General features: G+C 40.3%; 1 protein-coding gene across 3 annotated transcripts in view; it reads right to left on the bottom strand.

Moving 5' to 3' along the window:
* RAB6A (RAB6A, member RAS oncogene family) overlaps positions 1–23452 on the bottom strand; it is a 102188-nt gene that overhangs the window by 45939 nt on the left and 32797 nt on the right. Inside the window, exons 2-5 of one of the 3 annotated variants that reach the window (XM_010366841.2) lie at positions 21174–21232; positions 10325–10378; positions 7873–7978; positions 5339–5450 (exon numbers count right to left, since the gene is read on the bottom strand). In XM_010366841.2, the coding sequence (XP_010365143.1) occupies positions 5339–5450; positions 7873–7978; positions 10325–10378; positions 21174–21232 (331 nt within the window). Of the gene's footprint in view, positions 1–5338; positions 5451–7700; positions 7807–7872; positions 7979–10324; positions 10379–21173; positions 21233–23452 lie in introns of all 3 variants that reach the window. The other 2 variants (XM_010366840.2, XM_030917608.1) reach the window with 2 other exon arrangements.

Here is a 23452-nt window from a genome sequence, read left to right as displayed (position 1 = left end):
CCTGGCCTCAAGTGATCTGCCTGCCTCGGATTCCCAAAGTGTTGGGAGGTGTGAGCCACCACGCTGGCCAGATTTTTCTTTTACTATTATTAATATAAATAGGGTCATCTTGTTCATCTTATCTTATAACTTCAGAGGTGAGGGGGCATTCTGTCTTGAACCTACTGTAGTGAGATTTTCAACCCCACCACTTCAGTGTGACTACCTGTCAACAACATTAATAACCTTCAAACTTCTAAATCCAATGGGTTAATTCTCAGTCTTCATTTGGTTTGACCTTAAAGAGCATTTGGCATAGTTAATAACTGTCTTCTCCTTAAAACATTTATTTTCATTTGGCTTTCAGAACACTGTATCCACCTGGTTTTCCTCCTACTTTTGTGGCCAATTTCTCCTTCTTACTTGTTTCACCAGTTCCTCTTTACTTCCTTAACTTCTCAGTCAGTGGATCTTAACCAGGGGCAATCTGGGGAGAGAGTCTGGTTGTCACAACCTGGTTATGTGTGTGCTACATACATAACCTACTGGCTACTGGGAAGAAGCCAAGGATATTGCTAAATATCCTATAATACCCTAAAATATCCTAAAATGCAGAGGACAAGAATTACCTGGCCCAAAATGTCAATAGTGCCAAGACTGAAAGACCCTGTTTTAAATAAAAAATACCCTAAAATGTACTCCTTGGTCCTCTTCTCTAGCTACAATTACTCCCTTGCTGATCCCATACAGTCTCATGGTTTTAAATACCATCTATATGCTGATGACTCCCAAACATATATCTACCCTGGACTGTTCCTCTGAACCCCAGACACATATCATCCAACTGCGTATCTGACACCTTCACTAAGATTTCTAATGGCCATTCTAAACTTAACATGACCAAAACTCAGGTCGTGTTCTCTCCTAAAACAGCTCTTTAGACAGTCGCTCTTATCTCAAGTTAATAACAGTCACCCAGGCCAAAAATCTAGGTATCATCCCCAACTGCTCCTTCACTCACACTCCACATTCCACCCATCAGTATGTAATCCATCCACTGCATAAGTATACCCTGATAGCTCTATCTTCAAAATACATCTGAATTGAACCACTTATCACTGTATAAGCTATTACTGTCTTAGTCCAAGTCATAATTTCTTGCTTGGATGACAGACTGAATTAGCCTCCTCACTAGTCTTCTCACTCCCATTATTACCCCTTTAAATTCTTTTTTTTTTTTGAGACAGAGTCTCACTCTGTTGCCCATGCTGGAGCACAGTGGTGCAATCTCCACTCACTGCTACCTCTGCCTCTTGGGTTCAAGCAATTCTTCTGCCTCAGCCTCCTGAGTAGCTGGGATTACAGGCACGCACCACCATGACGGGCTAATTTTTGTATTTTTAGCAGAGATGGGGTTTCACCATATTGGCCAGGTTGGTCTTGAACTCCTGACCTCAAGTGATCTGCCCGCCTCTGCCTCCCAAAGTGCTGGGATTATAGACGCGAGCCACCGTGCCAGCCTACCTCTTTAATTTTAATAGAACAGTGATCCATGAAAAGTTACTCCTCTACTCAAACCCTCTAATCTCATTAAGAGTGAGCCCTCACTTTGCTGTACATGATCTGGCCTTCATTTGATCTGTTTGCTTGTTTGCCTTATTGCCTACTACTCTCCATCATGATCTTTTTTTTTTTTTTTTTTTTTTTTTGAGATGGAGTCTCACTCTGCCGCCCAGGCTGGAGTGCAATGGCGTAGATCTCAGCTCACTGCAACTTCCGCCTCCCAGGTTCAACCGATTCTCCTGCCTCAGCCTCCTGAGTAGCAGGGATTACACGCACACACCACCACACCCGGCTAACTTTTGTATTTTTAGTAGAGATGGGGTTTCACTATGTTGGCCAGGCTGGTCTCCAACTCCTGACCTCAAGTGATCCGCCCACTTTGACCTCCCAAAGTGCTGGGATTATAGGCGTGAGTCACCATGCCCAGCCTGCCATCTTTTTTAAAATAGAAAAGATATCGTGTTATACACACTGATCAAGTGCTTTTCTAAGCTTCGTGTGTTAGAAATATGTTAAAACATCAGTAAATTCCTCTCATTCTTTTTAATGGCTACAAAGTATTCCACTTACAAAATACTATTTATATCTCCAATCTACTGCTGCTGGATATCTAGATTGCTTTTAATTTTTCAGTATTATAAATAATGTTGCAAAAAACATTCTTGTATAGTCACCTTTTCACATTTCTGTGGGCCCATCTGTGGGATACCGGCTCAATAACATTTTTTTAAATCCTAATATCATCCAATTGTTTCCCCCCAAAATTGTTTATAGTTACATTTTCAGTGCATGAGAGTTCCTGTTTATTCAAACTCTTGAAATACTGTGGATTTAAATCTTCTGAATCATGGTCGATCTAATAGGTGAATATGCTCTTTATGTATTCAAACTTATCAATCTTTCCCTTTATGGCTTCAGGATTTCATGTCATGCTTATAAAAGGTCAAATATAAAGATACTTTAAAAAATTAAGTCTTTTACCCATTTGAAAATCATTTTGGTAGAATGAACAAGCTCTAATTGTTTTAAATGTGAACAGTTGAGAGATGATAGTCTGGTAAAGATTACCAAGAAAGATGGTAATTTCAAAGCAACTGACAAATGTTACCTTAAAGAAAAATTATTACAGTTTTAGGTAGGGCGTGGTGGCTCATGCCTGTAATCCCAACACTTTGGGAAGCCGAGGTGGGTGGATCACCTGAGGTTAGGAGTTTGAGACCATCCTGGCCAACATGGTGAAACCCTGTCACTACTAAAAAATACAAAAATTAGCCAGGTGTGGTGGCGAGCTCTTGTAATTCCAGCTACTTGGGAGGCTGAGGCAGGAGAATCGCTTGAGCCTAGCAGACTGAGATTGGAATGAGCCAAGATTGTACTCCAGCCTGAGCGACAAGAGCGAAACTCCATTTCAAAAAAAAAACCACACACATGTATATATATAATTTGATAAGTTTCTACCATATGTGCACTCAACTGAAATATTAAGCAATAACAAAACTAATCCTTATAAGCATCCTCCTCAGATGACTCTGGCTATAAAGGGAAACAATTCAGATACACAATTTTTCTATTTAAAAATGAAGAGAGGCCGGGCGCGGTGGCTCAAGCCTGTAATCCCAGCACTTTGGGAGGCCGAGACGGGCGGATCACGAGGTCAGGAGATCGAGACCATCCTGGCTAACATGGTGAAACCCCGTCTCTACTAAAAATACAAAAAACTAGCCGGGCGAGGTGGCGGGCGCCTGTAGTCCCAGCTACTCGGGAGGCTGAGGCAGGAGAATGGCGTGAACCCGGGAGGCGGAGCTTGCAGTGAGCTGAGATCCGGCCACTGCACTCCAGCCTGGGCGGCAGAGTGAGACTCCGTCTCAAAAAAAAAAAAAAAAAAAAAAAATGAAGAGGCCAGGCGCGGTGGCTCACGCCCGTAATCCCAACACTTTGGAAGGCCAAAGCAGGTGGATCACAAGGTCAGGAGTTCGAGACCAACCTGGGCAACAGCGTGAAACCTCGTCTCTACTAAAAATACAAAAAATTAGCCGGGCATGGTGGCAGGCACCAGTAATCCCGGCTACTCGGGAGGCTGAGGCAGGAGAATCGCTTGAACCTGGGAGGCGGAGGTTGCAGTGAGCCGAGATCGCGCCATTGCACTCCAGCCCGGGTGACAATGCCAGACTCCAACTCAAAAATAAGTAAGTAAAATGAAGGTACCGGCAGGGCATGGTGGCTCACGCCTGTACTCCGGGTACTTTGGGAGGCTGAGCCAGGTGGATCAAGGTCAGGAGTTCAAGACCAACCTGGCCAACGTGGTGAAACCTCGTCTCTACTAAAAATACAAAAATTTGCAGGACGCAGTGGCAGGTGCCTGTAATCCCAGCTACTCAGGAGGCTGAGGCAGGAGAATTGCTTGAACCTGGTGAGGCGGAGGTTGCAGTGAGCTGAGATCGTATCACTGCATTCCAGCCTGGGTGACAGAGTGAGACTCCATCTCCCCACTTCCCCCCCTCCCCCCCCCAAAAAGGTACCTACGAAGTCTCTAGAGTGAAGATAAATAAAATAGTGAAAATTTCCTTCATAGCAATTCATATCCAAAAAAGATTTTTATAAAGAAAAGATGAAATCACTTTGAATTTACTTTTAAATTAGGAAAGACTTTTTTTGCAACTGTACTACCAATTCTTTTTTTTTTTGGAGACAGAGTCTCACTCTGTTGCCCAGGCTGGAGTACAGTGGCACGATTTCAGCTCACTGCAACCTCTGCCTCCCGGGTTCAAGTGATTCTCCTGCCTCAGCCTCCCGAATAGCTGGCATTACAGGTGCCTGCCACAGCACCTAATTTTGTATTTTTAGTAGAGACAGGGTTTCACCATCTTGGCCAGGCTGGTCTTGAACTCCTGACCTCGTGATCCACCCTCCTTGGTCTCCCAAAGTGCTGGGATTACAGTTGTGAGCCACTGCGCCTGGCCTGTACTACCAATCCTAATTGAGGTGCCATGGGCAGAAATGGGCTTCACATCTCCACAAGTCTTTTAACACTGGCTTTCCTTGCAACATTTGAATTAATATCACAAGTTCATTACCCGAATTTCAATATCCATCTCATGAATAAACAAATAATAAACAGTAAAAGCTCTTACTATTAAGTAGTATGGTCAAAACTATTTAAAGCAGAAAGAGTATGCAGTAAATCGCTTAAGAATGCTGAAAGCAAATATTCAAGCCATGGGTTCTACAGTGAATGTTAATATGTTTTGATCCTGTGACTTGAATATTGCTTTGCTCATTTGACTAAGGTATCACAATCAAGCTATTCAGTGCAACTACACAATCTGGCTCAACCACACAATTAGAAAACAATCAAAAAACAAAAACCCACACCACTGAATTATAATGAATGTTTATAAGAAGACTACTAAGAAAAGAGTGTGCATTTAATCTTTATGAATAATTTTTAAAGATAAGGTTTTTCCAAAATGGTTTGCTCTTTAACAAAACAATATTCATGCTTATAAGATCTCAAAAATGCAAAATATTTACTGGCTTCAAGTCTAAACAAACTTGCACAAGAGTTATTTACACGTGAGCTTAAACAAAATAAAATTCATTTTCCCTTAAGGACTGTAAAATATAATGTTTAATATTTACATTTATATTTGAGGTTCCCATGCTAAAGAAAAGCAGGGGAGGACACAAACTTAAGGATTAAGCATGTCTCCTTTCAAAACAAATTTTCAGTGAACAAAAACAAAAGGCTGCATAACACAGAAATCAAACATTACACACACATAAAATAACTCCATACCTCTTGTCAGCAAGATCTGTTTTATTTCCTACTAGCATGATGATAACATCACTTCCTCTTTCTGTTCTGACATCATCAATCCACTTTGTAGTTTGCTGGAATGAGTTAACATCTGGTATAGGAGGGTAAACAGATTAGTGTTGCTGAAAAATGCCTCCCCAGGTGGTGAGCACCTCCCTCCAAAAAAGCCCTGGAAGTTGGAAGGGGGCTGGCACATTAGTACCCCACTTTTAATGTGCCTGCAACATAACTCCATTTTATCTGATTACAACTGTCAGCAATTTAAACAAATTACAAGAATAAAATCTTCAAGGTTCCTTTTAGAGTAGTTTAAAATTTTTTTGAACATGACCAAGTGAGTGCAATGTAGTATTTAATTTAAAAAAAAAAAAAAACTTTTTTAAATATAAGGACAGCTACGGCAGATAATATGGTGTCACATTGCCACAATGCTTTTTTTTATCACTTACACATACCAAACATAACAAAGAAAGCATTTTCAAAAGTATGTCAGCCAGTAAGTCCCAACACATCCAGAAAATTTGTAAAGCCTTTCAATAGCTTTCAATACCACTGTTTGCACAGCTTCCTCAGTTTGTGATCACTTTAACCTAAAATTTATTTGTTTAATGCACCAGAAACGCTTGTAACAAAATTTATCTTTTCTAGTGTTGGATTCTAAGTAGAGTACTTCAACATTTATTACAGCAGCTAAAGAAAACAATATACTAATATTTGAATCACATTTGTGGATTAAAAAAACACGAGGTTTCACTTGCTGTGATTAAAGTAAGCACAAACATTTTAAAGCTACAAAACGTGTCAATGCACAATATGAACATACTTCTTTTTTTTTAAACAAACAGCAACCCAAAGTAAAGGTGCAAAAGAAGAAAGACTGCATATAGCACCTATTTCAAAAAAAGAAGTCCTTGAATGCAATCTTCTAATTTTGCCAGTACAGTTATTCATTATTAGATATGATTCCTGATTGAGGAGATATGCAAAAATATATAGTAACAGTTTTATTAGTCCAAATGAATAGTTCCTTTGTCTATGTAAGTGTTTTTTAGCCCAAGATACAACTGTGTAATGTGGTACACATTTTTTAAAAATTTAAAAACAAAGTCCCAGATACTGGGTTGGGCACAATGGTTCATGCCTGTAATCCTAGCACTTTGGTTTTTGTTGTTGTTGCTGAGATGGAGTTTTGCTCTTGTTGCCCAGGCTGGAGTGCAAAGGCACGATCTCGGCTCACTGAAACCTCCAACTCCCAGGTTCAAGAGATTTTCCTCCCTCAGTGTCTCGAGCAGCTGCGATTACAGGCATGCGCCACCACATCTGGCTAATTTTGCATTTTCAGTAGAGATGGAGTTCCATCATGTTGGTCAGGCTGGTCTCAAACTCCTCACCTCAGGTGATCCACCTGCCCTGGCCGCCCAAAATGTGGGGATTTCCAGCGTAAGCCACTGTGCCTGGCCTAATCCTAGCACTTTGGAAGGCTGAGGCAGGAGGATCACTTGAGCCCAGGAGTTCAAGACCCTGGTTTTCCTATAAATTATGAACCACTATATGGAATAATGTTTAATATTGCCTAATATATGTTATAACCAATTTACAAAGGCAATTTCAATCAGAAAGCATTTTACTGTCAGTCACCAATGCTTCATGGAAAATTTACAGTCACTTAAAAGGCCACAGGCATTATTCAATCTTTAGAAAAAAGAAAAAGACTACTGGTTGTTTCACCTCCTATTTAAAATTTTTTTCTTGGAGAGAAATGAAAGTGTAATTTGTTAGCAACAAAGTAAATAAATCAGTCACAGAACCAAAATATGATTCAAATAAAAAAGATTAATAGAAAACTGTACATTATGTTTTCTCTGTCTTCCTCTATAGAGAGAGAATGGCTGGAAGGGGAAAGCAGAGAAAAGCTGGCTAGCAGAAGCTTGTAATAGCCTCAATAGAAAGCTTGGAGAATTTTGGAAAACTTGGCAAGAGACTTAAACGCAGATTATTTTATTTTAGAGAAATCTGAGATCAAATTAAATTAAAAGGAGACATTCCTCCAACTATAATTATGGTATGGTTTAGGAATAATAGGATACTAAGAAACCCTTGAAAAGGATTCACAATTGGACCCAAAAGAAAATTTCTGGGGCAAAAAACCTGGCACAGTTAGATATAAAGCATACTGGTATAAACACCAAAGCAAATATTTCTGACCTGGCTGATATGTGGTTTACTACGATAAAACTTATTTTTACATGCCAGTAAGGAAAACAAGCACAAGACAAGAACATGCATGCAGCTAAGCTAAAGGTTGAAAGAAGATTAGAAATGCATAATTCCCTCCACTCACTTGTGATATCATAAACAACAACTGCCACAGTGGAGTCACGAATGTAGCTAGGAATCAAGCTCCTGAACCGCTCTTGACCTGCTGTGTCCCATAATTGCAATCGTACCTAACAACAAAATCAGTCAAACAAGCAAGAAAAATAAGAAAGGTCAACCCGTTGCAATATACCTACTTGTGATATCGTAAACTACTACAGCTGCAGCAGAATCACGGATGTAACTGGGAATGAGGCTACGGAAACGTTCCTGACCCGCAGTATCCCACAGCTGAAGCCTGATCTGTGAGATGGGAAAAAATAAATAAAAAAAAAAAAAAAAACGAAACTAATACTAAAAAGAAAAAAAAACAATGTTTTTTTAAAAGGGAGAGGGTGGGAAGGAAGTAGAAAGAAGACTCATGCAAGAGGTTGCAGGGAGTGAGGAACAAAAATAACACAAAACTCCTTTTTCAAAAGGGAGAAATATTAAAATTTTACGTACTCCGAAGGTAAATGACTGGAAAATGCCACCGGGAAAGGTTTCACAGAATCAGAAATATGGCTTCCCTTTTTCCCTACCTAAAACCTATTTCAATCCCTATGCCTTCCAGGGGTCAAAAAGTAGACTGCTGATGGTTAAACAGAACAAAAAAAACAAAAACAAAAACAAAAAAAAAACTAAGGTAAATGTCAATGAAAGGAACAGCCTAAGCTATCAGAGTAAAGGAATTAATGCTTCTTTGAAAGCTTCTCTTAAGCTAAAATGTGTCTCTTTCCTATTGGGTCTAGAATACTTTAAAACTGGGTCTTTAACTACTGTGTTTGTATTTCTCCCATACATTTCTCCCCAGAACATGTGCGTGTGTGTGTAATGTAAAAAAAAAAAAAAAAAAGAAGGAAGACCTTTTTGCAGCCCTACATAAAAATTTATCTACTATCTCATATCTATATTACAGGCGCGAGCGTGTGTGTGTGTGTAATGTAACAAAAAGGAGGGCCAGGCGCAGTGGCTCACGCCTGTAATCCCAGCACTTTGGGAGGCCGAGGCGGGTGGATCACGAGGTCAAGAGATCGAGACCATCCTGGCCAACATGGTGAAACCCCATCTCTATTAAAAATATAAAAATGAGCTGGGTGTGGTGGCAGGCGCCTGTAGTCCCAGCTACCCGGGAGGCTGAGGCAGGAGAATGGCTTGAACCCGGGAGGCGGAGCTTGCAGTGAGCCGAGATCACAACATTGCACTCCAGCCCGGGCAACAGAGCGAGACGCCGTCTCAGAAAAACAAAAAAAAAGGAGGAATACCTTTTTGCAGCCCTACATAAAAATTTCTTTACGTACTATCTCATATCTATATTACAGGAAGAAAAGCCTGAAAACAAGCATCAAGTTCTTGCATCATGACAAAGTCATTTCTAAGCTTTCAATTTTCTTTTTTTTTTTGAGACAGAATCTCATTCTTGTCGCTCAGGCTGGAGTGCAGTGGTGCGAACTCGGCTCACTGCAACCTCTGCCTCCTGGGTTCAAACGATTCTCCTGCCTCAGCCTTCCAAGTAGCTAGGATTGCAGGCACCCACCACCACGCCCGGCTAATTTTTGTACTTTTAGAAGAGATGGGGTTTCACCACGTTGGCCAGGCTAGTCTCGAACTCCTGACCTCAGGTGATTCGCCCACCTCGGCCTCCCAAAGTGCTGGGATCACAGGCGTGAGCCACTGCACCCAGCTGCTTACAAATTTTAAGAAATGACATGCTATATATCAAAACATAAAAGAGAATATTCAGGGGAAAAAAAAACACACAAGAAATAACACTGGAAACAAAATAATGTTTTTGGGTGCAGGTCTCAAAATACTGCATTTAAGATACTCACTATTTAGGTGACAAGAATCTCTTCAAGGGGTAGTGGGCTAGAATACAGATTTTACACTATATTTAAAGAAAACATTCCAAAGGATGAAAGACAGAAATCCAACAAATAAATACACATTACTTTTTTTTTCTCCAACGGAGTTTCACTCTTGTTGCCCAGGCTACAGTACAATGGCACAATCTCGGCTCACTGCAACCTCCGCCTCCTGGGTTCAAGTGATTCTCCTGCCTCAGTCTCCCGAGTAGCTGGGATTATAGGCGTCTGCCACCACACCTGGCTAATTTTTTGTATTTTTAACCGAGACGGGGTTTCATCATGTTGGCCAAGCTGGTCTCAAACTCCTGACCTCAGGTGATCCACTTGCCCCAGCCTCCCAAAGTGCTTGGATTACAGGTGTGAGCCACTGTACCCAGCTCACATTATTTCTTTTTAGTCAGTCACTTTGACATGCATCCTATCCTGACAAAAAAATACTGAAGTTCACAAATTGAAATCTTACTGAATGCCTCAAGAGTGGTATTTAGAAGGTCTTTAGCAGCTTTAATTTCTTCATAAAAATTCTCCTTTAATTCTCTGTAAAGTTCTTTGTTTTCATTTTTCCAAATCAAGATAACTGCCAAGTACTACTCACTCAGTAATAAGAGTTTTTCTCAACAACTGTAAACTATCTTTGGTAACTCTGCTAAGTACTTCTTATGGTGACAATCATTGATTATTTTGATCACAGTTTTCTAACCTGGAATGTTGCAGAAAATTGCACACTGAAAATATTACTCACTGTTCGATCCTCCAAGTACATGGTTTTTGATAAAAAGTCAATGCCAATTGTTGCCTGTAAAACAAAACAAAGAAGTTAACAAATAATAACTGTTTAATGGTGGCCAGCAGTTTAGGATTCAAATGGGATTCATTAATTGTGGAAGAAATAATGAATAAACAAACCAATACAACATAGCCAATTAAGGACAAACAAAACTTCCAGTGATAACACTTTCCACGTATTCAGCACTTGCTTAATATTAGAGACTGTTTTAAGCTTTTTACATGATCATCTCTAATCTTTATACATTCCTGCCAAGGAGCTTATTCTCATCCTATTTTTCTCATTTTACAAATAATAAGATAATGGCAACTTTGGTTTAAGTATTTGTATTTGAACTTTAGTTTGAGTATCTGATTGCTCCCCATTCAGAATGGTGCATATCTGCCCCAAGAGCAGTTTTATAAAATATTGTTGATGTAAACAACTATCTGCTGTCATGACCTCCTACATAGTGGTTTGTCAACTGTCCTGATGCCATAGACAGCCAGAGACTCACAAATATCGTAACCTTCCATAAGAGACATGATTTTTCCAATATAAAATAAAAGTCATTAGGTAAGGAAAACAAGTTTTACTGTGTACCACACAATGATAGGTTCCTTCTGTGGTGAAAACACATGTAAAATTCTATTGCCTGGCTGCTATTTTCCCTATCAAGAGAAAATGGTGAAATAATAAGAGAATAGAAAGAAGGCAGACTAGGAAAAAGAGGGAAAAAAAAGTATACAAGTTAAAAAAGAGTCCAAAATTAATTAGGGGAGATAAATAAAAAGAATGGAAGAAAGACAAATGACCCCAGAAAGAGGATGTTGATATGGACTCTATTTTAGAAGTTTAATCACCTCATTAATAAACGTTTGTGTGCACATATACTATGTATGTGTGTGTGGGTACATACATACTTTTTCCCTAAATATCTTTGTGCCATATTCCTTAAAACAGAAACTAGTTGAGTCTGTGCATTTAAAATATGAATCACTAAGAATTTTAAGTTCCTAAAAAACAATCAAAAACTAGATCAGAAAAGTGGTCCATCCAGTTGGGGATTTTATTTCTGCTGGCAGAAAAATAGAATTCTGTGTGTGTCATAGCTGAGTTCTCAAGCGATCTGATGGTTTTATAAAAGGATTTCCCCTCTCTTTGCTCTGTGCTTCTCCTTGTTGCTGCCATGTGAAGAAAGACATGTTTGCTTCCCCTTCTGCCATGATTGTAAGCTTCCTGAGGCCTCCCCAGCCACGCAGAACTATTAGTCTACTAAACCTCTTTCCTTTACAAATTACAGTCTCGGGTATCTCTTTATTAGCAGCGTGAGAACAAACTAATACATGTGTCTCCTTTAATTTCTCCTGGCAGTGTTTTGTATAGTCTTATGCTGTTTGTTAAATTTGTTCCTAAGTATTTTATTCTTTTCTGAAGCTTCCGCAAATAAAATTTAAATAAAATGTTTTTCTTTCTTTTTTTTTTTTTTTTTGGAGACAAGGTCTCACACTCTGTTGCCCAAGCTGGTATACAGGGGTGTAATTTTGGCTCAGTGCAGCCTCAACCCTCTGAACCAAGCGATCCTCTCAAGTAGCTGGGACTACAGGTGCATACCACCATGCCCCACTAATTTCTGAATTTTTTTGCAGACAGGGTTTTGCCATGTTGTCCAGGCTAATCTGCAACTCCTAGGTTCAAGAGATCTTCCCCACCTGGCCTTCCAACATGCTGGGATTGTAGGCATGAACCACTGCGCCCCACCTAAAGATAATATCTTTATATGACAAACCAATGTAATGTTGTTAAGTCTTTACATGTTTTTACATATATTCAAGAATGAAAGGTACAGTAAATTATATAAACTAATTATCTACTAAGTGCCAATTTATACACATTGCCTCATTTAGTTCTCATTTATTCATTCATCCATTATTTATTTAGAGACAGTCTCGCTCAGCTGCCTAGGCTGGAGTGCAATGGCGTGATCTCAGCTCACTGCAATTTCTGCCTCCTGGGTTCGAGCAATTGTAGTGCCTCAGCCTCTCAAGTAGCTGGGATTACAGGCATTCACCACCAAGCCCTGTTTTTTTTTTTTTTTTTTTTTTTTTTGAGACAGAGTCTTGCTCTCTCACCCAGGCTGGAGTGCAGTAGCACCATCTCGGCTCACTGCAAGCTCCTCCTCCCGGGTTCATGTCATTCTCCTGCCTCAGCCTCCCAAGTAGCTGGGACTACAGGTGCGTGCCACCATGCCTGGCTAATTTTTTGTATATTTAGTAGAGATGGGGTTTCACCATGTTAACCAGGATGGTCTCGATCTCGTGACCTGATCCACCCGCCTTGGCTTTTCAAAGTGCTGGGATTATAGGCGTGAGCCACAGCGCTCGGCCAAATTTTTGTATTTTTAGTAGAGACGGGGTTTTGCCATGTTGGCCAGATTGGTCTCAAACTCTTGGCCTCAAGTGATCCCCCCACCTCGGCCTCCCAAAATGCTGGGATTACAGGCATGAGCCAATGCACCCAGCTTGCTCATCAAATATTTATTAAGCATGTACTTGCAAATACTGTGTAAGGTACTAGAGACAGAGTGATGAACAAACATGCAGTTGGTCTCTACTCAAATTAGCACATTTAAAAATCATGTAAACCTGTCCATATTCATCAGAAACATTTATTGAACTCTATTCCTTCCTAATACTGGGGGGGAGAAAGATTTTATTTATTTACTTATTTATTTATTTTTATTTTTATTTTTCTGAGTGATAGACTCTTGCTCTATCACCCAGGCTGGAGTGCAGTGTGGTGATCTTGGCTCACTGCAACCTCCGCCTCCTAGTTCAAGCGATTCTCCTGCCTCAGCTTCCCAAGAAGCTGGGACTACAGATGTGCACCACCACACCCAGCTAATATTTGTATTTTTTAGTAGAGACGGGGTTTCACTATATGTTGGCCAGGCTGGTCTTGAACTCCTGACCTCAAGTGATCCACCCACCTTGGCCTCCCAAAGTGCTGGGATTACAGCCGTGAGCCACTGCGCCTGGCAGAAAGAAATATTTATTGATTGCCTACTAGTCAACATCATTAGGAGCTAAGAATCTGTGGTAAAAGAATAAAAAGCAGACAAGAATCTATGCCCTTACAGAGGTTACAGTCTGCTAAGACAGACAGACAATAAGCTAATTAAGTAAAATAGTATGTTAGAGAGTAGCATAAGAGAAAAAAACCAGGAAAAGGACGATAGAAATTATGGTATGGTGTCGATATTTTTAGATAGGATACTCAATAAAGGCTAAGAAAATGACTCTCACCACTCCTACTCACATATCTATATACTGAAAACCAGTACCCTGCATTTCAATATATGAATTTGGTTTTTTCAGTTACATAAATAAAACACCAAAACCTTTATGTATGTCAATTCCTGTACAGTAAATATTTCTAACAAATAGGTTTTTAAAGAAAAAATTGAACTGTTTCTCAAATTCCATATAAACACTTATGCATTTCTCATTCACTCTGACTTAACATAGGATTACTGCATATAGGCTGCAGAAAGTTCACACTCAAGAACAGCTCTGTAAAGCATGTAAAACAACAGCATTTCAAAAGGTGATTTCAAAAGCAAAGAAAAAGATATCCCACTGAACACTTCATTTTCTCTTCCATGACAAAAACATTCACTTGAGAATATATTAATTTGAACATCAAAGTACATTTGTTAATATACATAGGCAACATCACAAAGTTGACTGAAAGTAAATTTTACAATATATAAGTCAAGAACAGTTCTCTCTTCCTCCTCTGAAAATAGCAAATTGTGACCTACAAATTACGCAGCTAGGTAGTACTACAAAGGCCACAATCATTATCATGCTAAGATCATGTTTTCCTAAATGTATTTCTTTATAGCACTTTTGACTAGATTAATAAATTGTTTGATTAACTGTTAATTATCCAACTTCTCCCCACTAGAAGTTCCATGAGAGTAAGGTTGGTATGTTTGTTCACTGCAGTATGCTATATACCCAAGATGCAGAATAGTGCCTGGTACATAACAAAAACTCCAGGTAATAAAGAATAATGAAGGTGTTGAGAATGAAAAACGCCAGAGAAGATAAGATTTAGCACAGTTAGGGACTGGCTTTTGATAGGAAGAGGGCATTTACTACAGTATACTGGAATGAAAGAGGATTAGTAAAAATACTGTTACATGTACACAGATGAGGTGGTAAGAAAAATAAAAAAGGGCATTCCTGTCTTATACTTCCCATTTCTTTCTTTTTTTTTTTTTTTTTTTTTTTGAGACGGAGTTTCGCTCTGTCGCCCAGGCTGGAGTGCAGTGGCCGGATCTCAGCTCACTGCAAGCTCCGCCTCCCGGGTTTACGCCATTCTCCTGCCTCAGCCTCCCGAGTAGCTGGGACTACAGGCGCCCGCCACCTCGCCCGGCTAGTTTTCTGTATTTTTTAGTAGAGACGGGGTTTCACCGTGTTAGCCAGGATGGTCTCGATCTCCTGACCCCGTGATCCGCCCGTCTCGGCCTCCCAAAGTGCTGGGATTACAGGCTTGAGCCACCGCGCCCGGCCACTTCCCATTTCTTTAAGAAGCAAAGTCTTCAAAGTAAGGGTCGAAGAAGAGTGGTAAAAGTGGTAAAGTTCGAGTTTGAGGAGTATGGAGTTAGTATGAAATAGTTACTCCAAAGAGTGCTTGGTAAAACTGATAACCTAGTTGACACTAGCAACATTAATGTATTTAAGAACCAATGAGGAGAAATGAGATGACTGGATTCATAACGCGAATTTTGCCAGGCATATGTGATTGAACCAAAGAGAAGTGTACTGGTGTGTTTTCACGCTGCTGATAAAGACATACCCGAGACTGGGTAATTTATAAAGAAAAGGAAGTTTAATGGACTTGCAGTTCCACATGGCTGAGGAGGCCTCCCAATCACAGTGGAAGGCGAAAGGTTCTTACGTGGAGGCAGCAACAGAGAATGAGAGCCAAGTGAAAAGGATTTCCTTTTATGAAACCATCAGATCTTGTGAGATTTATTCATTACCATGAGAACAGTATGCTGGAAACCACCCCCAATGATTCAATTATCTTCTACTGGATCCCTCCCACAACATGTGGGAATTATGGGAGTTACAATTCAAGATGAGATTTGGGTGGGGACATAGCCAAACCACATCAAGAGGCTAGAAAGTTAAAGAATTTCCCATGAAGTCTAAGCTAAAAAAGGAGAAAGGTAAGACAGAAGACACAGGACCAGATATTTACAAACAACATGGAAGGGCCGGGCGTGGTGGATCATGCCTATACATCCAGCACTTTAGGAGTCCGAGGCAGCCAGATTGCTTGAGCTCAGGAGTTTGTCATCAGTCTGGTCAACATGGCAAGAACCTGTCTCTACTAAAAATACAAAAAAGGCTGGGCACGGTGGCTCACGCCTGTAATCCCAGGCCGAGGTAGGCAGATCACAAGGTCAGGAGTTTGAGACCAGCCTGGCCAATACGGTGAAACCCCTCTCTACTAAAAATACAAAAATTAGCCAGGTGTGGTGATGCGCATGTAGTCCCAGCTACTTGGGAGGCTGAGGCAGGAGAATCGCTTGAACCCAGGAGGCAGAGGTTGCAGTAAGCCAAGACTGTGCCACTACACTCTAGCCTGGGCGACAGAGCAAGACTCCATGTCAAAAAGAAAAGAAAAGAAAAGAAAAGAAAAGAAAAAGTCCGGGCGCAGTGGCTCACGCCTATAATCCCAGCACTTTGGGAGGCTGAGGCAGGTGGATCACAAGGTCAGGAGATCGAGACCATCCTGGCTAGCACAGTGAAACCCTGTCTCTACTAAAAATACAAAAAATTAGCCGGGCATGGTGGTGGGTGCCTGTTGTCCCAGCTACGTTGGAAGCTGAGACAGGAGAATGGCATGAACCCGGGAGGCAGAGCTTGCAGTGAGCCGAGATCGTGCCACTGCACTCCAGCCCGGGTGGCAGAGTGAGACTCCGTCTCAAAGAAAAATAAACAAAACAAAAAGGCATAGTGGTGCACACCTGTAGTCCCAGATACTCAGGAGGCTGAGGTGGGAGGATCACTTGAGCCTGGGGGGACGGAGGCTACAGTGAGCCAAGATCACACCACTGCACTCCAGCCTGGGTGGCAGAATGAAACCCTGTCTTTAAAAAAAAAAAAAAAAATAGAAGAAAAATTAAAATAAAAATAACATGGAGGAATTAGTGGGTTGAAGGTTTTGATGTGAACCACTGGAATAGAAACTATTATAGTAAAAGTACCTGAATTAAAAAATTGGAAGGATACAATATTGTGGTCTGAGAAAAGAATATATGATTTTTAGAGAAGGTTTGAGATTATGGAAAAGTACAGGAGGCTAGTAGACTGCCTAAGTGACTATTATAGTTGTCTAAAATGCCGACAGGTTATAATGAAGAGGAGAACTATGAAAACAAGTGCTATTCAAAGAAAGAAATAAAACAATCAATGTTGTTCTCAATGGTAAATGGTAATAATCACAAAAGAACAGAGCTTGTGGCCAGGCGTGATGGCTCATCCCTGTAATCCCAGCACTTTGGGAGGCTGAGGCAGAAGGATCTCTTGAGCCTGGGATGAAGACCTAGGCAAGATGGCAAAAACCCATCTGCACAATAAAAATTTTTCTTAATTAGCTGGGAGTGGTGGCGTGTACCTGTAGTCCCAGCTACTTAGGAGGCTGAGGCAGGAGAATCCCGTTAGCTCAAGAATTCAAGGTGGCAATGAACTATGATCATGCCACTGCGCTCCAGCCTAGGCAACAAAGCAATACTCCATCTCTTAAAAACAAACAAAAAAAAGAATAGTTTTTTTTTTTCCCCAAAAAAGAATGGAGTCACCATCCATAGGGATTATGATTCTCACTTAACGGATGTGAAAATACGGATTCTGAAAAACTTAATAACTGATCCAAACCCATCCAACTACTAAATGGTAGAACTAAGACATAAATAAAGGTGCTTCCAACTCTAAGGCTCATTACATAGCTTTCCTAGAAAAGAAATGCCCGTGTGTTTGTTTTTCAGGAAGATTCAATTCAGAAGCCATATTCCTGAAATAAATACTTCAAATGTGGAAAAATACATACTAAGAGGATTCAGATTTTAAGATTACCCTAAAAGCTTTCTGAAAAATAAAAATGGTTTGATGATAATCAAGACTGCAGAAGTTAACGACAGCCTTAATCAGATTAACATTTGCTATATTACAAAGACAAAGCAATTGAAATCAAGTTTTTTTCCTTAATCTATAAATGAGAAATGAAATCAAGTTTTTATGCTAACTACATTATAATACATATAAAATGGATAAGTAGATTAAGAGTAACCTGTTTTCTTTTTTTAACTTAAAATTTTTGTTAATTCATTTAACAAGGCAATTTGAATCTATGCTCCCCGATTGTCTAAAAAAATCTTTTCAAAGAGTTAATACGGTAAAAGATTTACAACGTGCTGAGTGCCTCAAAGTACTTGCTCTTAAGATTACTAATTTATTCCTTTTAGTTTGTTTGTTCTTTGATTTTTTGTACTGAAGCTGTGTAGGTTGTGAGGGCAGACATCCTTACTTGTTCCTGATCTTAGAAAGCATTCAGCCTTTCATCATTAAGCATATCAGATGTGGCATTTTTACGGATGCTCGTTACCATTTAGAAGTTTCCTTCTAGCCGGGCGCGGTGGCTCAAGCCTGTAATCCCAGCACTTTGGGAGGCCGAGACGGGCGGATCACGAGGTCAGGAGATCGAGACCATCCTGGCGAACACGGTGAAACCCCGTCTCTACTAAAAAATACAAAAAAAATCTAGCCGGGCGAGGTGGCGGGCGCCTGTAGTCCCAGCTACTCGGGAGGCTGAGGCAGGAGAATGGCGTAAACCCGAGAGGCAGAGCTTGCAGTGAGCTGAGATCTGGCCACTGCACTCCAGCCCGGGCCACAGAGCGAGACTCCGTCTCAAAAAAAAAAAAAAAAAAAGTTTCCTTCTATTCCTAGTTTGTTGTCGTACGTTTTTATCATGAAAGGCTGCTGGATTTTGTCAAATGCCTTTTATGTGTACACTGAAATGATCACGTGATTTTGTCCTTTATTTTATTCAAATAATGCATTATGTTGATTGCTTTTTGTATATTCCACTTGTTAAATGACACACAAGTCGGGTGTGGTGGCTCAGACCTGTAATTCCAGCACTTTGGGAAGCCGAGATGAAAGGGTTGCTTGGGCCCAGGAGTTCAATACCAGCCTGGGCAACATAGCAAGAGTCTTTGTTTAAATAATAATAATAATAATAATAATAATAATAATAACAGAAATAAAAATAATAGTGTATAATCTTTTTTAACATGTTACTGGATTCAGTTTGATAGTATTTTGTTGACAATTTTTGTGTCTATATTCATAAGAGATATTGGTCTGTAGTTTAATTTTGATATCTCTGGGTTGAGTATTAGAGTAACAGTGACCTCACAGAATGAGTTGGGTAGTGTTCTCCTTTATTTTTCATAAGAGTTTTACAAAGTATTGGTGTTCTCTAAATGTTTCATAGAATTGACCAACGAAACTATCTGATGCTGGGATTTTCTATGTGGGCAGTTTTTTTAATTACTAATTATCTCTACTTATTATAGATATATTCAGATTTTCTATTTCTTCTTGAGATAGTTTTAGTAGATTGTGTCTTTCTTGGAATTGGTCCATTTTATCTGTCATCTAATTAGTTAGCATATAATTCTTCATAGCATTCCATCATTACCCTTTTAATTTCTTTGTTTTTTTTGTGAGATGGAGTCTCACTCTGTCACCAGGCTAGAGTGCAGTGGTGCAATCTCAGCTCATTGCAACCTCCGCCTCCTGGGTTCAAGAGATTCTCCTGTTCTCCTGGCTCAGCCACCCAAGTACCTGGGATTACAGGCGCCCACCATTATGCCTGGCTAATTTTTATATTTTTAGTAGGGATGCAGTTTTGCCACGTTTGCCAAGCTGGTCTTGAACTCCTGACCTCAGGTGATCCACCCACCTCAGTCTCCCAAAGTGCTGGGATTACAGACAGGAGCCACTGCGCCCAGCCAACCCTTTTTATTTCTGTGGTTGATAGTAATGTTCCCTCTTTTCTGATTTTAGAACTTGAGTCTTCTTTTTTTTCTTGATCAGTCTAGCTAGTCAATTTTTAAAAATCTTTTCAAAGAACTGCTTTTGGTTTCATTGATTTCCTCCATTGTTTTTCTGTTCTCTCTTTCATATATTTCTGCTTTAACCTCTATTAGCTTCTGTATTAAGCATGTCTTTTTACTTTCTATAGTTTTGATGTTTTGACATCAGGGTCCTTGCTGACACTGGAGGGACTGCCCCCGCCAGGATTAGCTTTTTCCTTAGAGATAGTAAACTCACCTGTGAGTACTCCTTTCATAGGCAAACCAACAAGTCCAAAGTCAATAACCCAGCACCTCCTCTATAACACTGAGAGCCAATACTACACTGCCCTAATCACCTGGGCCAGGTACTAGACAACTAAGAACAGCCCCTCAACCCCAGAACCCCTGAAATTATTCGAACTAGCTACTCCTAAACCTGCTTACCCTGTCTTGTGTGCCTCTTCCCTTGAAAACCACAGTCAACACTTTTGTCCACAGTTCCCCAGTCACCTGCCTTTTAACTGACCCAGTGCTTCCTCACGTGGCCCCCTCTGGCATGGCATGCCCTCTCCTCAGGATCTGTGAGTACAACACATGGCCCCCTCTGGCATGGCATGCCCTCTCCTTGGGATCTGTGAGTGTAACAAACTATCTTTTCAATGGCAATCATCTCCTGATCTATTGGCCTCACCATACAGGAATAATAAAACCTAAATTTTGGCCGGGTGCCGTGGCTCACACCTGTAATCCCAGCACTTTGGGAGGCCGAGGCGGGTGGATAACGAGGGCAGGAGATCGAGACCATCCTGGCTAACATGGTGAAGCTTCGTCTCTACTAAATATACAAAAAAAAAATTAGCTGGACGAGGTGGTGGGCGCCTGTAGTCCCAGCTACTCGGGAGGCTGAGGCAGGAAAATGGCATGAACCTGGGAGGCGGAGCTTGCAGTGAGCTGAGATTGTGCCACTGCACTCCAGCCTGGGCAACAGGGCAAGACTCCATCTCAAAAAAAAAAAAAGAAAGAAAAAAAACCCTCAATTTTAAAATAGCCACTTCCTTCTGTTTGCTTTGGGTTTAGTATTCTTCAAGTTTCTTAAAGGATAATGTTAGGCTATTTATTTAATATCTCTTTTCTTTTCTGTATAGTACTGCTTTAGTTTTATACCATCAGTTTTGGTATGCTGTGTTTTCTTTATTGATCTCAAAGCATTTTCTAATTTCTCTTGTGATTTCATCTTTGACGTTAATTATTTAGGAGTTAATTGTTTAATTTCCACAAATCTGTGAATTTCCCAAATTTCCTTCTGTTAATGATTTCTAATTTCATTATTTATTTATTCTTAATTTCAAGTGTAGATAAAAATATCACAGAATCTTAGGCTTGGACAAAGTCTACAGAGAATATCCACCATTACTTCTAATGCCATCCTAGATGATATCAGAGATCTATTTCAACACTTTGGAAGAGACAAAATCAAACGATAAAGTATGATTTATCCTAGGACTGGACAAAATCATTTATACATGTATTTATACAGCATTTTACAGATTACAAAAAGTACTTTTACATCCATAACAGCATGTAAATAAATAATTTTTTAAAAATATCTTGAATATTACTTGTAACGCAAAATAGACAACAAATAAATAGGCAAAAACAAAATACCTGATAGGTGTTGTCAAAACTGTCATACATGAATCTGGTGATCAAAGATGTCTTTCCAACTGAAATGAAATGAAAAGATTTCCTCAGTGAACACATTACATTGGGTTCTCAGCAAATTTTTCTACAGAGAACTGCAATTAAAGTCAATGGGAAATATCTGCAATGGTTCTACTAAGAATAATTAAAACCCATATAGCCCCAAGATTGCCAAAATGACTTTCTCCAAACACAGACAACCAATTCCCAATTTAAAAGCACAGGTAAACAGTATATAGTTAAAAGCTGAAAACACTGTTATTATATACTGACATTCTTAATTCACAAAAGGCCAAGTAAGTGTTTACTTGGCCCTAACAAAAAGAATGGAGGCTTAGGTCCACTTCATCTAGCAAATCAAAATATAATCCCTGGGAGTAGAAAGGCAAAAGATAGAGAGTCTTAGAAAGGGTATGAGGGCTACAAGAACTACACTGTTTAAGAGTGAGAAAAAGTGGCCAGGCGCGCTCACTGACGCCTGTAATCCCAGCATCTTGGGAGACCGAGGTGGGTGGATCATGCGGTCAAGAGATCAAGACGATCCTGGCCAACATGGTGAAACCCCGTCTCTACTAAAAATACAAAACTTAGCTGGGCAGGGTGGTGCACGCCTATAGTCCCAGCTACTCAGGAGCCTGAGGCAGGAGAATAACTTGAACCTGGGAGATGGAGGTTGCAGTGAGCTGAGATTATGCCACTGTACTCCAGCCTGGCAAGAGAGAGACTCCATCTCAAAAAAAAAAAGAGTGAGAAAAACTGACAAGAGAAGCACTTTAAAATTCATTTCAAACCAGATAGATCTCTCTACTTCTCTGGCAGAGAATTCCCAAAGACCCATAACTTTACTTTGTATTGTGAGATATATATATTTATTTATTTTATTTATTTATTTTTTTCAGACAGAGTCTCGCTCTGTTGCCAGGCTGGAGTACAGTGGCATGATCTCGGCTCAATGCAACCTCTGCCTCCCGGGTTCACTGATTCTCCTGCCTCAGCCTCCCAAGTAGCTGGGACTACAGGTACATGCCACTACATCCAGCTAATTTTTTTTATTTTTAGTAGAGACGGGGTTTCACCATGGCCAGGATGGTCTTGATCTCTTGACCTTGTGATTCGCCCACCTTGGCCTCCCACAGTGCTGGGATTATAGGCGTGCACCACTGTGCCTGTCCTGTATTGATATTTTTAGGTTAATCCACATGAAAGTGTCACAAGGTCAAAAGTAGTGGAATGCTGGCAATTTCTTCACCAATAAGCACATTCTCCAAGGGCAAAAACCACATCTGATTGTTTTTCTATTTTGCCAGTGGCTTGGCACAGACTCAAAATACAAAATGAATGCAAAAAAATTGATTGATTAGAAAGGAACTGGGTAAATCAACATCTCTAATACTTCCCAAAATGTACTTTTTGGGAGGATAAGAACCATACCTAGTCATTCATATTTTATTGTGAATTAAGCAACTTTTGATTTCAAAGCAATTTTTAGAGACCAGATCTGGCCTCTATCTCTCCCTCTTATATGCCATATGAAAACCTGAGGAAAAAATTAGGCCAAACAACAAAGAGGCCCACAAAATCACCTACACCAAAATATCTTATTTAGAAGAGCCTAAAATAGCAGGTTGAAGAGAAGAGCTATAACTAGCTTCCCCAGATGCTAGGCAAAAGCAAACTCATATTTGGGAAGAAATCACTTTATTTTTTTTTTCTTCCTTTGAGACAGAGTCTCACTCTGTTGTTACCCAGGCTGAAGTGCAGTAGTGCAATCATGGCCCACTGCAGCCTCTGTCTCCCAGGCTCAAACATTCCTGCCACCTCAGCCTTGTAAGCAGCTGGGACCAGAGACATGCGCCACCATGCCCAGCTAATTTTTTATATTTTGGTGGAGATGGGGTTTCACCATGCTGCCCAGGTTGATCTCCAACTGCTGAGCTCCAGCGATCCACCTGCCTTGACCTTCCAAAGTGCGGGGATTATGAGCATGAGCTAACATGCCCGGCCTGGAATATTCTTTACCCTAGGTTCCTGGGGTTCTAGGTGGCCAAGGGCATTGTCCAATATCAAAAGAACTTTAAAATGAATTTAAAAACAAAGCACCAATGGAACCACTCCAGAAAAAGAGTTCTTGTCCAGACCTTCTTGTTGTACAACAAAAGACTGGCAACTGGTGTTTTATCTTTTCCCTTCAAGGCTTGGGGGGGTTACCAGCTTTATAGATAAGGGCAGTCGAGATCATAAAC

This window comes from Rhinopithecus roxellana, chromosome 15, assembly GCF_007565055.1.
Source record: "Rhinopithecus roxellana isolate Shanxi Qingling chromosome 15, ASM756505v1, whole genome shotgun sequence".
Taxonomy (NCBI): domain Eukaryota; kingdom Metazoa; phylum Chordata; class Mammalia; order Primates; family Cercopithecidae; genus Rhinopithecus; species Rhinopithecus roxellana.
This window is presented reverse-complemented; position numbering and strand designations above follow the sequence as displayed.